Here is a 16077-nt window from a genome sequence, read left to right as displayed (position 1 = left end):
GGACGTATAGCCTGGATCGACACACTATCGCTCCCTCGCTCCCTCCGAGTCTCTCCTCATTCCTCTCACACACCAGCCATCATGAACACACTCTGAAACACTCACATGTGAAGCCGCCCCTCTCCATTCACCCAGTGGCTGTGAGGAGCATTGTGCTGCCTCCTCAGGAGCAGGGAACACATCAGTTTATCAGCTGGTTTGCCTCTTTGTACTTGAACTGTGTTGCACGGAAAGTTAGTGTATAATCTTACGCTGAGAAATAATCTGTTTGCTTTTCACTGAAGTCACATGAACTCTTGTTAATCACGATTTTGCAAAATGCAATAAATATGTATCCCCCTCTATCTTTACTATCTCCAGATAAGTATATTCATGACCCACCTGTCTAACTATGGCAACGACCGACTGGGTCTCTACACGTTTGTCCACCTGGCCTCCTTCCTCCGCTCATGGACGAACATGAAACTCCACACGCTCCCACCCCTCCAGCTCGCGCACAAGTATTTCCAGCTTTTTCCCGAACAAAGGAACCCACTCTGGCAGGTGAGTTTGCAAAGGTGTTCGCCTGCATGTATGGGCTTGAGTGTGTGTGTGTGTGTTTCTGCATGAGTTTACACAGTTTGTGCATATAGACTCAAAAACAAAATCTGTGGGAAAATATACATGTGTAACATTTTGGCGTGGAGATGATTAAAAAGGGGAATGGTGGTCTGTTGTAGGAAGTGTTTACTCTGTTTTGTATTCATTTGTCTCTCTGTGAATTTTAAAGGAAATTGAAAGTCTAACCATTTCTTTGTGAATGTTTTCTGTATTTTTAACTTTTTCTTGTGGTGTTTGACGATGCATATGCATATTTCTGTGTGTCTGCGTTCTGTTGCAAGGTAGTGCATGCTGAAAACAGAAAATTTCACTTATTCATTCTGTGTATGGCTTCATGGCGCTTTTAATGGCGCGTATAATGTGTTACTTTAACCTCTAATCCTTTTTTTCTTTGCTTTTGCAGAACCCATGTGATGACAAACGACATAAAGACATCTGGTCCAAAGAGAAAACCTGCGATAGGTTACCCAAGTTCATGGTCATAGGGCCACAGAAAACAGGTTAATATACTTGCAAACACTCAGACATGAACATGCAACAAAGAGACTTCTCCTGTGTGCACAGGTGTCTGGATCCTGCACATCAGAGCCTGTTCATTTAATCCCCCTCTCTCCTTTGGTCCTGCCAGAGGGAGACAAAGGAGGAGGCTCTTACCTTTTTTCTTCCACCCACATGCTATCTACTTTAGATGCTTAGAGATACAGCGCTGAGCCACCGACGGCTTTCTTTTTCTTTTACCGTCTCCGTCGAAGAGACAAGAAAAGAGCAGCTTATTGAATATGTGTATATATTACTTCATTCCCGAGTATCTCCTCTGTGGGAATTCAGACATTTCTAATAGCCGCCGTTTGGGGTGAAAGGTGAGGAGGTCCCTCATAGCTGCTAATTAGCCGTGTGATAATCTCCCGGATGAGGACGAGGGGTCATCATAGCAACATTAGCAACCCAGCAACACTTGCAGCGCGATGTATTCTCATTTTAGGACGGGGTATGTTGGAGATGTTGCTACAAATAGGAAACGAGGCGAGGGAGGGAATGTGGCAGGATGTGTGGGAGAAAGTGTGAGGGGAACTGGGTGAAAAGAGCGCTGCTGAGGGTGAGACAGAGGGCATGACCAAAGCCCCAGTGCTGATTGGTGTCAAATGGTTTTGAATCATTTGATGGGGGAGGCCCTGATCGTTGCAGACGCACACACACACACACACACACACACACACACACACAGACATTCACTCTCATGGTGAATTCTCAGAAAGATATAAATCTTGCAGAGGGGGAAAAAAATCATCCAGTATGGATCAGTAGATGACAGCTCTCACACATACTGAAACACACACACACACACACTGAAGAACACTTTCACACACAGACTACTCTCCGCTGAACAGAATTAACGAGCCAGTTATGAATTATGCCCTTTCTTCCAGGAACGACAGCACTTTATCTCTTCCTACTCATGCATCCCTCCATCTCCAGTAACTTCCCCAGTCCGAAGACTTATGAGGAGGTCCAGTTCTTCAACACCAACAACTACCACAAAGGCATTGACTGGTGAGAACGCACACAAACAAACGCTTCCCACACCGTGTCTTTCATTCTCCTGTCTTTGCTTTTTATTAGGTAGCGCTTAAAGCGAAATGAAATGTTACACAGGACCCTTTCTCATTTTGCGAGGTTGTTATAGGCTGTTGTGTGTCTTGCAGACTGCAGTGATGCATTAAGCGGTTCAAAACGGTCCAAGAACGTCTTCAAAATGATCTTTTAAGCCGACAAACAGAAGCCAACAAACATATGGCTGCCTAAAATGACCCATAAACGGGGCGTTTAGCTGACAGAGACACAGCTGCCGCATTCTCCAAAGTCATCCATAAAGACTTGACTCTGAAAATTCTTCATTTAACACTCTTTAGAATATACCGTCACGCTTATTTTTGGATCATTGTCTATGCACAGATAGAGGCTGTAACTTGACTTTCGAAGTTGAATCTGACTTTGGAAAACGTGTAAAAATGCAGCTGTATGTGCTTGAGGGGGTGCCTGAGTTTGCAGTAATGATGGATGCTTGCGTATGAGGCAAACATGTTGCGTGTGTGTTTGTATTCCTTCTCAATTTCCTGCGTGTCTGTTGCCTCAGGTACATGGAGTTTTTCCCCGTGCCCTCTAATGTTAGCACGGACTTCCTGTTTGAGAAGAGCGCCAACTATTTCCCCTCAGAGGAGTCCCCACGGCGAGCTGCTGCCCTGCTGCCCAAGGCCAAGATCATCACCCTGCTCATCAACCCCTCTGACAGGGCCTACAGCTGGTATCAGGTAAGTACTGCACACAAACACACAGAGAATATATTAGATGCCTGTGACTGCACATGAAGTATTTTTAACTCTCTGCAACTGGGCTTGCAGTCAACAGTGAGTTAGAGGGGGAAATTAATGAGCCCCATTTTATATCTAAATGAAGACTGATTAATGAGATAGGAGTTTCATGCCGACTTTTGTGTCACAGGAAAAAAAAGAAACCTGTATAATTCTGTGATGAGTAAGACGGTGAACCCTTGGTGTTTGTGAACCCTCCTCAGCATCAAAGAGCTCATGAGGACCATGCGGCCCTACGCTTCACCTTCTATGATGTCATCAGCGCGAGACAGGGAGCACCAGCTGAGCTGCGCTCCCTGCAGAGCCGCTGCCTCATCCCCGGTCTGTACGCCACACACCTCGAGCGGTGGCTAACATACTATCCTGCTAACCAGGTAGGCATGCTCGCTTTTCAGAGTTTCCCCTTTATTTTAGTTTTTTCTGTACCTTTTAAGTGCATGTAAAAGGTCTATAAAGTTACACTGCAAAAGGGAGTTTTGTTTTTTTGTTACCGATCTACATCATAACGTAACCTAATGAACATATGTGGTCTGAGTGGTTGATGTCAAAACAACAAAGTGGGCCATTTCACCAATCACTGTGTAGACTGGGCTTTACGGGAGGGGGGGCTTAAGGAGACAGGAGCTAAAACAGATGGTGAAAAGACATTCTGCAGAAATGTATAGTATGAGAAAAATACTGTGTTTAAGAACTTAGAAAATCTGTTCTAACAGAACCTCAATATAAAATGATAAACCTACAAAAGGGCATGATATGGCTTCTTTAAATGGCTGAATTGGTTTGTAATATAAGTTTTTAAGAAACTAAATTAAAAAAAAAAAGATATCTGCTTTTGAGGTTACCATCTTCTGGTGTTTAGTAATAGAATGCATAACTGAAACAACTGGTGTGTACACTCTGTTCACTTTATTAAGTGAAGTGCAATGCACATTCAATACAGCTCTTAATCCAATATCTACTTATATGTTACCTGTGCTGTTTCTTGTTGACATTGTCATATGGGTGGTAAGTTAAACTTAGTAGCACTAAGGTCATGTGGTCAATGGTTGTGTTTTACAGCACTGCATTGTGTTGAGAAATATCTCTAATAATCTGCATCACTTGTTTCCAGTACTGTGCATACGTTTTACGTATTAAAAATAATAAATGTGCCTCCCAAAAGAATGCCTCACATTATTTATTGTATTCAAAAACCTTCAGCACACATTTTTTCCAGTGCACTCGTTTTTTTGCACAATTTTCTACTTTTCAAGTAGGTTGCTTCACCCATCTTGCCACAATTCTTCTTTGGATTTATTGTCTCCTCTGCTTCTGTGCCTTTGTGTAATCCCAGACTGACTCCATGATATTAAGATCACTGCTCTGTGGGGGTTTGACCATCTGTTGCGAGACTTCTTGTTCTTTTAGTTGCTGAAGAAAGCTCTTTTTGTCTGTGGCTGTAGGTTTGGAGCCGTTGTCATGCTGCAGAATGGATTTAGAACGTATTGCCTGCCTGCTGCTATGGTTTGAATGTTGAAGATTTTGAAGTGGCTAAAACTTTTACACGCTTCCTGTATGTAAATGTGGACCACAAACCACGAGAAACACCTCTTAATATGATATAGTCTTGTACAGTATTGTAGTTAACTAAGACTATTGCCTGTGCGACCTCAATAAGGAACATTTAACTAAATTTGCATCACTGTCAGCAACACTAAATATCTTGTGCACATGTATATCTAATCAAGTGGGCACTGTTTGTGTTTGCATTATTAAACTAGTGTATTCATGTATGCAATCTGCTGTCAGAGTTCATATTTCATAGTTCATAAGTTTTGTGGCCGTCAACAAAGTGGATCCAGTATCACTAGCTGCTCCTGTGCTTTGCATGCACCCTGCTCTAATCGATTTGAATGCATCTGTGTGCAGGTGATGATCATAGACGGCCACCAGCTGAGAACTGACCCTGCAGCAGTGATGGATGAAGTACAGAAATTTCTGGGAGTCACTCCTCACTTCAACTACTCCCAGGCCCTTACGTAAGTGTCAAATAGTATGTCAACTTTTCTCTCTCTCTCTCTCTCTCTCTCTCTTTGGCTCTCTCCTCCTCTCAACTCGCTTCAATCTCGGGCATCCTGCGGTGTTGGCACCTTTCACCTGACATGCAGGGTCATAAAAATGACAGTACAAATTAAACCTGCAACAAGACTCAATCACAAATTTGTGCGAAGCCTGACATCTACTGGTGGAACGATGAGGTGCTAAACTGGCCGTCTCCTGTTTTCAAGCCTTCACTGCCAAACGCTGTTATTGAGTGCCAAATACAACACACAGTCATATCACATGGCTATTTGCAAAGAGCCCTTAAATGTCCGGCTTTACACGGATTTGGGTTTTGGGTTTTGTCAGCATTTGTGGGAAAGAAAAAAAAATGTATTGAGTCCTCACAACAGACAGAGATGGAGATGAGACAAAAAAGAGAATATCAGCGTAGAAGAAGGGGTTTTACACATTTAAGTGCAGAGGGTATGTCCCACATTCTTGGCTGAAATGGCATGTTTGTAATGCCTTATTTTTAATAAAGCAAACCTGGAAATATTCAGATTTGTAATTAATATAATAAACATTTACATTTGACTAACGCTCCTATTTTAACCATCACATAAGTGTATTTAAGAACCTTATTAAAAAGTAAAAAAAAAAAATCTATATATTTGCAATTACAGTTGGATGCTTTTTGTTTGTCATTCCTCACACATATGGGGCCTGCCCGTTTGTGTCTCAGCTCACTGAAAATAAAATTATGAAAGAATAAATAAAATAAAAACGTCTGCTGAACAATGTAAATAAAATAAAATAAGAAATAAAAAAGCAGAGACAATTGTGCCAAGATAGTCAAGATAAATAATGAATCCAAGCACATTTGCTGCAGATTTGTCTCAGCAAATGATAAAGGCATGTGCCGTGGGCATGAGAGGAAGAATGTGGTTTAAACAATATTTCTATATTTTTTGCAGCCGCAAATAAAGTTCCTTTATACATGTTGATGTAGATGTAGAATAAGGAGCAACCAAATGTACTGTCAGAGGCACATTCCTACAGTAACAGATAACACCATTCAAAGACAGTTTATTTTGTAATGCATATATACTGTATATAATTAAGATACCATGTAACACGTGTTTTGCGATAACGACATGTGTAATGTGCTTGAATGAAGTCCTAAAACGTGCATCTCAAGAGAATTGGCTTTCACCACTTGACGTTCCGTATCAGCTCGTTCTCCATTAGAGATGTTGCGTGTGACCTTTACGTTTTAGAGGAGGGGTAAACGGTTTATTTCTCAAGCACCACTCATCAGAATGCAATCTGCCCACGAGCCCTCAAGTCTCCAGACAGAGACATCTAGAATTTATGTCTCAGATTGGGACAGAGAGTGCCTCTGTCTTGAATCACAAACCCGCATGCATACAAATAATTTGTAAAGCGATGCATTTTGACAGAATAATAAGGTGTGTGTGTGTGGGTGTGCGCGTGTGTGTGCACAATCCTGAGTTTGTGTTCCGGCTGAAGACCGAGTTACACAAAAGCCTAATCTTTCTTTTCTCCTTCTCATTCTTTTGACATGGCAGCGGTCTGACAGATCCTCAACACTGGAGCCTATTTATTTAATCCCCCTCTCCTTTCTTCCTCCTGTCAGAGGAAAAACCGGAGAAGAAATACTGAACTCCTTTCTCTCCCCTTTATTCATCCACTGATGCATGCAGATAAAGAAAATATTTGCATCTTTGAATCACATCCACATTAGCCCTCTGTCAAAGCAGTTAGCAGTAATGTACATCTTGTTCAGCTCTACTTTGTTCTACTGTAATGCTATGGCAAGGTGCATCAACACAAACATTGATTGGGCATAACATTATGACCACTGACAGGAGAAGTAAATATCATCATTTACTCATCACCATTTTGAGACAATACTATATTCTGCTGGGAAACCTTTGCACCTGGGATTCATATGGATGTTACTTAGACATGTACCACCCACCTAGACCAGACCAGGCACCCCCACCCCATAGCAATGACACTCCTTGATGGCAGCAGCCATCCCCAGCAGGATGCAGCCTGACACAGACACACACACAAAAACGGTTTAGGAACAACTCAAAAAAAAAATGAAGGTGTTGACCTGGCCTCCAAATTCCCTAGATCCCAAACTGATCGAGTATCTGTGGGATGCACTGGAACAAGCCTGATCAACAGAGGCCCCTCCTCTCAACCCATAGAACCCAAAGACCCCCCACTAAAAACATTCTGTTGCCAGACACCACAGGACACCCTCAGAGGGCCCATGTCCATTCTCTGATGGGTCACAACCGTTTTGGAGACCTACAGAATATAAGGAAGGTGGTCGTAATGTTATGGCTTATTGGTAAACATACAAATCCTCAATAATAATAAAAAAAAAAAAAGATATTGTAACAATATGTTACCAAATAAAATCTAAATGATCTATTTGCAAGATAGGAATATGCACGTGCAATTTACCATATATACATGCACATACACACACAGAGTTCTTGCATGTGTAGCCATGCATATATGCATGACAGCAATGACATACAGTTATTTACAAAGGCACTTTGCTTTGAAAGTCACCAGCCATCTCCCTGCCTGTGACAGACTGTCATAAAACAAGCTGTGGGGGTGCAACAGTCTTTGCACTCTTCTAATAAGAACAGGACTCTGGATTCTCGGGGGATGCTTGTAGAGCGGTTCAGGGAACATTACGGAGGCATCAGATTCATTAAAACATTGATTTTCTCATTCGGTGGAGTCTGTGTGTTTCATATTTGGTCATGAAATGTGGTTTCCTCTCAAGCATGTCACAGTCATTCCCCAGTGACATTGCTTCTTGTTTGGGGAGCCTCGTTTCCACATGTCTGCTCTTTCCAATAGGAAGACTGTGATCAGTCATCGTGTAGCTGGTCATGTACGTCTCATTCACGACAGTCAAATGATCCATTCATTTGTTTTTGTCTTGGGTAACCAATGTTGGCCAATGCCTGTATACTGATGATTATGAGACATATCATCTTCAGAATCCAATTGCAGGCACGTACCTGGAATATTAAATAAAAATCATTTAATTAATTCAACTTACTACGTTACAAAACCACGCCATGACTTTACTTATGAACCAAACGAATGGGTAAAGTAATCACATTTTAAAATTAGATTGAAACAAAATAATCTAATCTGTTCCTATCTAGTCTTGTCCAGTTCATAAAGAAGTAGCCTATTATTGAACGTCACTGATTAGTGTAGTAACCAAGCAGTAAACCATATTTAGAACTACCGTGTGCCTGGATTAAGAAAGAAAGAAAGAAAGACAAAGGGAAGAAATAGAAAGAGAGAAGGTGCATAACAGAGATGACAGACATGAAAAGGGAGGGCGAGTCAGACAGAGATGTAACAAGACAGCACAGCCGTCAGAGAGAAACCGATACTCAAAGAGTAAGAGTCAGACAGAGTGCGTTGAATGCCTAGTAATATTTGTGCCTGTTTTGTGCGTGTAAGGTGTCTGCTGTATTTCAGGCCTGATTCTTTTAAGATAAAGCACTTCCAAATATTATGACCAATGCGGCAGCACTGGGGTTTACTTCTGAAGCCAGTAGGTCAACATTTTTATTAAGATTTGTCTTGCTTTTTTTCTGCTTTTCTCTCAGCTTTGACCCTCAGAAGGGCTTTTGGTGTCAGCTCCTCGAGGGAGGAAAGACGAAGTGTTTGGGAAAAAGCAAAGGAAGGAAGTACCCTCCTATGGAGCCAGAGGTAACCTTTTTATATATATATATTAAAACTGTTTAATGCTCAGGGAAAAAAAATTGTAGACATCCACATTGAATGAAATGTTAAAAAAAAGGACAAATAAAAAAAAAAAAAAAAAAAAAAAGGAGATGCAGCCGCCTGACTGACAGTGACAGCCCACAGTCCCCTCCGTCGATGTGGCAAAATTTCCCACAGGACTCCGAACAGGGGTGGAAGCTGTCACCCAATCAGATCCAGCCTGAAACTTACAAACTAATTATGAGGACTCAATAGTGGCACAACACCCGTGAGAGAGAGAGAGAACGGGGGGGGGGGGGGGGGGGGGGGGATTAGGATGGAGGGAGTAAGGTGGAGAAGGAGAAAATCCAATCCATAAATCTTTATCCTTGTTACTGATTCTGCAGAGGAGAGACCAGAGGACCAGACCTGCACACAATGAATCACACATTTGCTCTCGCATGAAGACAAACACACTGTCTCCCCACATGTGCTCACACATGGCTAATGGCTGGGCCTCGGTGTCACCTGTAATTAAACCATGTTTGAGTTTTCACCGGGGAGACAGAGGGATTGGACAGAGGGTAGGAAGGAGAAGAGACAAGAGAGGTGAAGAGATGAGGGATGCACACTGGAGAGAAAGAGAGTGAGGGAGAGATAATGGATCTCACGCGTCCTTCATGCAATTTTGTTCCTCTTTCCAATCTCTCTTTTCTTAGCACCACTCATACCACTTCGTGGCCCTAAAGTCCTTCTGAAGAAAAATAAACTGATCTAAAGATTGTGGAACTCTGTTTCTTGTTTCTCCCTATGTAACCCCGTTCTGTCTCATTTTCTCTTCTACATATCCCTTTTTTCATCACTCATTCCACCTCTTACACTTCTTTTTGTCATCTCCCACCTTCCATTCTTCCTTTTTGCCACTTCCTCTCACCCCTTCCTTCCCATTTCCATGACTGTCTACGCATTCTGTCTTTCCTCATCTCACCCACGTGCGTTCTTTGCATACTTGGCTTTATTTCCACCTCCCTCACTCCCCCATCTGTCTGTCTATCATAACTACTCTGCTCTCATCTTGACACTTCTCCCATTCTTTTGTCTCTCCAGGCACGTGCATATCTCTCCAGGTACTACAGGGAGCACAATGTGGAGCTGTCAAAGCTGCTACACCGCCTCGGTCAGCCCCTTCCCTCTTGGCTTAGAGAGGAGCTGCAGAAGGTCAGCAGCATGCTCATCTCTTATACTGTAAAAAAAAAAGTGCAAGGGATTAGAAAGAACTGTAAAATATGTTGTTAGTAAAAGCTTTGAAAACCAATCTTCACCCATTACGTTTGATTCATTCACACAAACTAACAAATGGTTTGTGTCTCTTTCTCATTTGTTACCTGATATGTTTGTCTGTCATCGTCTTGTACAGCTGGCAATATATTTCGTTCAAATTTTAAGTAAAACTTGAGCTAGTTGTGTCTAAAACTAGATTCAAACAGCCTTATTTTATCCAGAATAAGTCATTAGTACTGAGCAGAATGACAACTATCACACAGTATCTGTGCCTTAGTGAACCACACTGGGACTCTATGACATTCTTCAGATTTGATTCCAGTTTTGTTGACATTACCTTTTTTTATCCACTTCAAATTAATTGTTGTGAGAATGTGTCAGGGCCTTGAAGCCCTATCTTACAACAAAATAACTGCTCATATAAAACACAAAAGACGTCAAATAGTGCTGGAAAGGGCTGATAAAAAGTAATTTTCCGAAGTCAGTTACCTCCTAATCACATCAAGGTATAAAACCAGTTTCTCCTTGGCCACTGCAGAGCTGCTTTTCTTCTTCACTGCTCCACGCTGTCTGTCTTTTTGTTTGCCGACTTGATTGTGCTGCTGTTCGTCACTGATTATGAATCAGAGGGAGCCTCTTGACATGTCAGTTTAGGTTTTCCAGTTCTATTCACTGCATGTTTTCTTTCTTGTCTGTCTGTCTGTGGTTGGCATTTGAATCAGTAGGTAAACAAAGTGCAATTATTTCATTAAATTTTTCCCCTCTTCTTCTTCTCTTTGCTTCCCTCTCCACACCCCTCTCTCCCTTCACCGCTTTCTGAAGGTTAGATAACCTTTGCATCCATGAGCCAGGGTTAAAGGTCGACGGGTCAGAGACAAGGAAGCGACCAGGAGCATCCGGGATCTTCGGATGCGCTGCCTGTGGCCTTTTAGTGCACCCTGAGGTGAAGGCAGACATGGGGTGCCGCGTTTCACCAAGGAGCTCTGACGCTGCTAAAGGGAACGACGGTTGTGGAGGCCGCAAAATAACTTGAGTTGAAACAGAATGGATGGACGGCTGGACGGATGGATGGATGGATGGATGGGTGGATGGATGGATGGATGGATGAATGACTGTTTGAGGTGACAAAAATAGCTCTGAGGAAAGTGGAACTGGACTGAAATACCACATTATAACAATGAAGAGAACAATGGGAGACAGTGTGAATCTGACTGATCTTTGTTGCCCAAACCTTGTTCTGAACTGCGATGAACTCTCATGCAGACATTGATGGTTATTAACATTTGTTTTATTTTCACTTTTTAAATTATGTTGCCAGCACAGCGCTGGTCAGCTGTGCATGGTTCCCATAGAGTTGACTGTATCTCCAAGGTTTTACCGTTTTTTTTTTTTTTTTTTTCGTTTTTTTTTGCAGTGAGAGAGATTATAAGAAGGATACGTGCTCAGACCTCAGGGGGAATGACAGGCTGTTACTATCCACAATAAGTTCTCATTGTTTTGTGAGTTATTTTTCTTTTACGTGAAGCTAGTTTCTGGTAGATCTGGTAGCCTCGTTCACCCATAGAGATGTCACTTGATACGTTAACCGGAAAGTCTGAACTGGAAATGAGTCAGTGGAGTACAAAGCGTTGCCTGCTCATTACTTTCCTGTGACAAGTCATGCAGAAGAACGTTGCGTCCGTTTAGCAGACAATGAGCGCCGATGATTTGCTCTAAGGACCGAGGAGTCTTGGGTTTGCGGATACAAGAATGACCTAAATCAGCCCAGCGGATATGACACTTCATTCCAAGCCTCTTTAAGTAGCTGCTGTAACTGCAGGCGATTTTTATGTTGTCTGTGTCTCATTTGATTTTCCTTTTATGTTCCTTTGTAATCCCTGTGGCCTATGTTGTTTATCTTCATTTTCAATGCAAAAAAAACAACAACCCTAAATGTCAAACACAAAAACCAAAATTAAAGAAATGGATATGACTGACAGCACACAATGTTTTTTAATGAGCATGCCAACTTGCACAAACCTGTGAAGCTTCATTTTGCCTCAGTGGTTGACAATGTCCTCTAAGGTAAGTGAATCTGGCATGCATGACAGTTTGAGGAACTGCCGCTGGAAGAATTTGCACCTGTCAGGTTTTGCAGGTTTGTAGTGTTCAGTTTGGAGAACAAGATTGTTTCACTCTGTGGAAAGTGTCTACACTTCCTTAAATACTGCATATAAGAGGATTTTCCATTTCCAACAGTAATACAAAATATAATCAGTGTGAGGTATAAACTAAAATCGACCACACCTTTACCGACAAGTCATGAACACAAGTCAGTTATAATCTAATAAAGTAATTACTCTGCAATGGGTCATTCTGCACAAAGACTTTTGGTACTTTAATATTTTGACCGCAAGATTTTTTTTTTTTTCAAGACTGAATGCATCACTTTTACGTAGCGCTATGCTATGCTATGGCTTCCATCAGACACATCGGGTCTCAGGAGGGTATGTCTGAGACCCAAACTTTTGGTTGGTATTCATTCTTAATTTCTCCAAGGTATTCGGGGTTAGTAGGACCTAAGAAGTATACACACTAAGTATCATATTTAAACAGGAAGTAGGTATTGAAAAAAAAAAAAGACATGTCCTCTTATGTGGACATAGGGATTGCTACCACTAGATGGCAGACAAAAGTGTCTACTTATGAGGCCAGGACACAAACTTAAAACCATATGAGGACATAGGGTCTCAGGAGGATATAAAATGCTGTTAGTAAAACTGGACAAGACAAAGGGAAATAAAACGAGACAACACAAAGCAACACATTCCCGATAAAAACTTAGTGACCATGCGAATGAAATCAAATTTCTCTCACGGTAAGATGCATTTCAAGGTGTGAGACTAAGTCTTGAGAATCTTTTTTTGCCATTATACTGTTATAGAAAGCATTGATCTATCAAGTGAGAGTCTGGCAACCACCGTTCAAATGAGTCTGAGAAATCAGATTTTCAAGATATTAAGGATGACACTAGTTTTTAAGTAACCTTTAAACAACTTTGCACACTGAAACTGCTTTTTTTTTTTTTCTCCTTTACGGCAACCTTGCATCTCTATTAAGTAAATAGGGGTCGTTTATAACCAGAGCGCAGTCTGTGCTTTTTTTCTTCTAATTAAGTCTCTTGTGTGCGTTCAGTTGGATTGTTATTATTTCCATGAGGTAACTCAATTATTCAATGAGGTAATATTTCAATGAGGTAATATTTCATGGTGCAGAGTACTGCACCATGAAATTATTCTTTATTTCTGCTTAAAATAAGACCATGCATCAGAGAGCTAAAAGCCTGAAAGTGAAGTAAATCCAAAGTCCATGAAGGCATGTTGAGTCATTTTCAAAAACAGCTTGTTGAGGAGGGATTTCCCAGCGTTCAAGCTGTCGAACATGGGATTAATTTTATTCAGAGGTAATCATTGTAGAAGGCTTACATCTTCCCCCACTGGTTTCCCCTGCCAGACTTTAAAGTCTGGAAACAGAAAAGATTTAGTATAGTGAGACATTTTGTTCTGCATCTGTTACAATCAAATGTAAACTGATTAGTAAGATGAGCTTTGACTAGACAAAGAACAAAAGTGACATGTCCTTTTCTCTTTTTAAAATTTAATTTGATTTGAAATTCTTGATTGTAAATGTAGAATTGTTTGAAAAGAATGGGAATTTTGAAGTGTAAAACCAGCTGAGATTAGAGTGCAGTGGACTACGGAAGCATATCGCTGCCACACTGTAGAAAAAAAAAAGGCTCAATATTATGTAATAATTACATGAAAGTTTCTTGTTATAACATGATATTTTTCACGTTTTAACAAGATAAGTATCACGTTATTACATGAAATTATCATGTTATTTCATGAAATTATCACGTTATTTCATGATAATGATATTTTCATGTTATAACGTGAAAATATCATGTTATTTCAAGATATGATATGTATAATGTGAAAATATTTTATCTTGAAATAACATGATATTTTCACGTTATAACATGAAAATATCATTATCATGAAATAACGTGATAATTTCATGAAATAACATGATAATTTCATGTAATAACGTGATACTTATCTTGTTAAAACGTGAAAAATATCATGTTAGAAACTTTCATGTAATTACATAATATTGAGCCTTTGTTTTCTACAGTGTGGCAGCAATACGCTTCCGTAGTGGACAAAGACATCAGCAAAACCTACATTTATTTTTTCATTTTAATATTTGTTGATTTATTTTTTCTGTTTTGGTTTTACATTAAATTTGTTCTTAATGTATTTCAGCACAAAGAAAAAATTATCCTTTGTAAGTAGTTGGTCCTAGTAATCATGTTCATGAAGATTTTATAATCTTTTTTACAGCAAAGTCTTTGAGGACTGATCTTCTATTACTGTTTTGTAGCGTGTAGCAATGGCCGCAAGAGGGCGCTCTTAGACTGAAAACAGCAGTGTTCTGGCTCAGAGTTTATTCTTGGAGTTCAAGCGGTCAACTTGACAGACATAGAAGATAAGTTACGATGGGGGTAAAATATTTACTCCCATAAGCGTTCACCTGCAAAAATGTTGTACTTCCTGGGCTCATTAGTGACACGAACTTTATGCCTCTGGGTTCGTTTTTGTGCAAACATTCCAGCATCCAAGACAGAAAGAAATATATGGTGCCACTTCATCTCTAGTGTGCACAAGACAACATGTGTTATTCATAAATCATTTTTATCTAAACGTTTAGATACAAGGCACAAATAAAATCATGTTAATGATTCCTCATAAGTTATATTTAGGGGAATTCTGCTGACTTTTTTCTAATGTGAGTTTAATATAAAACAATAACTTGTAAGTTAGTATGGTAGTATCATCCCAGGTCTAATATATATATATATACACACACACACACACACACACAGACACACACACACACACACAAACACACACACCAATGAGCCACAACATTAAAACCAGCAGAAGTAAATAACTTTTGGACCTAGCATTCATGTGGATGTTACTTAGACATGTAGCACCCACCTAGACCAGACCAGGCACCCCCACCCCATAAAAGCGACTCTACTTGACCCCCAGCAGGATGCAGCCTGACACAGGCACACACACAAAAAACAGTTTAGGAACAACTAAAAAAAAAACATGAAAAATAGCACAAGGTGTTGACCTGGCCTCCAAATTCACAAGATCCCAAACTGATCAAGTATCTGTGGGATACACTGGAACAAGTCTGGTCCACAGAGGACCCTCCCCTCAACCCATAGGACCCAAAGGCCCCCACTAACAACACTGTGTTGCCAGACACCTCAGGACACACTCAAAAGGCCCATGTCCATTCTCTGATAAGCCAAAACTGTTTTGGAGGCACAAGGGAGACCTACACAATATTAGGATGGTGGTCATAATGTTGTGGCTGATCAGTGAATATATGCTACATGCTGCATGTGTCTCCTGTGTGCTGTCAGGTGTTGGCCATGCAAGTGATTGAGTGCACCTACTGCCACTTGCTCGTCAAGGGAGAGCTCATAAAAGCTGAGATAGAAGGCAGGTATTTGCCAGAGGAGTTCTAGCTGGGAAAAGGGTTGCGCAGGTGCAGAGGAAAGGAGGGGTTGTTATTTTCGTGTTCTGTTCCGTCTTATGATGTTTGCGTAGCTTGCTGTACCAGTTTTGCTTGGTTTTCCCGATGACTCTGTTGTTAGTTGGTTATTTGGGTTACACAAGACGGTCGGTCGTGCTGTTCTGTTTATCCTCCTGGTTGCTCTGTTATTGTAACTCCCCCTCATCACTTGGTCCATCTCCAGGGCCACGGGAAAGTTATTTTAACTTTTGTGAGTTGATGAGAATAAAATGCAACCAGTCAAATGATGAACATAGGGATATGGACATATATGGCTTCAGTTTAGGGGATACTCAAAAGATGGTGTTCATTTGTTGGATACCAAAACTCTTATAGTACATATCACAGGAACAAAGCTTTACTGTAAAAACTGCATTTAACAATATAACAA

The 16077-nt window shown here is 40.8% G+C and overlaps 1 protein-coding gene across 4 annotated transcripts in view; it reads left to right on the top strand.

Moving 5' to 3' along the window:
• The window catches only part of ndst3 (N-deacetylase/N-sulfotransferase (heparan glucosaminyl) 3), a 45075-nt gene extending 31629 nt beyond the window's left edge, over positions 1-13446 (top strand). For 2 of the 4 annotated variants that reach the window (XM_084559422.1, XM_084559423.1), the window contains 8 exons: positions 361-543; positions 1004-1100; positions 2028-2151; positions 2735-2909; positions 3173-3343; positions 4878-4987; positions 8675-8777; positions 9879-10068. In XM_084559422.1, the coding sequence (XP_084415548.1) occupies positions 361-543; positions 1004-1100; positions 2028-2151; positions 2735-2909; positions 3173-3343; positions 4878-4987; positions 8675-8777; positions 9879-10067 (1152 nt within the window). In that variant the 3' untranslated portion in view covers position 10068. Of the gene's footprint in view, positions 1-360; positions 544-1003; positions 1101-2027; positions 2152-2734; positions 2910-3172; positions 3344-4877; positions 4988-8674; positions 8778-9878; positions 10069-10874 lie in introns of those variants that run through there. The other 2 variants (XM_084559424.1, XM_084559425.1) reach the window with 2 other exon arrangements.
• Positions 13447-16077: the final 2631 nt, after the last annotated feature.

Source organism: Chelon labrosus (genome assembly GCF_963514085.1).
Source record: "Chelon labrosus genome assembly, chromosome: 2".
NCBI lineage: Eukaryota > Metazoa > Chordata > Actinopteri > Mugiliformes > Mugilidae > Chelon > Chelon labrosus.
This window is presented reverse-complemented; position numbering and strand designations above follow the sequence as displayed.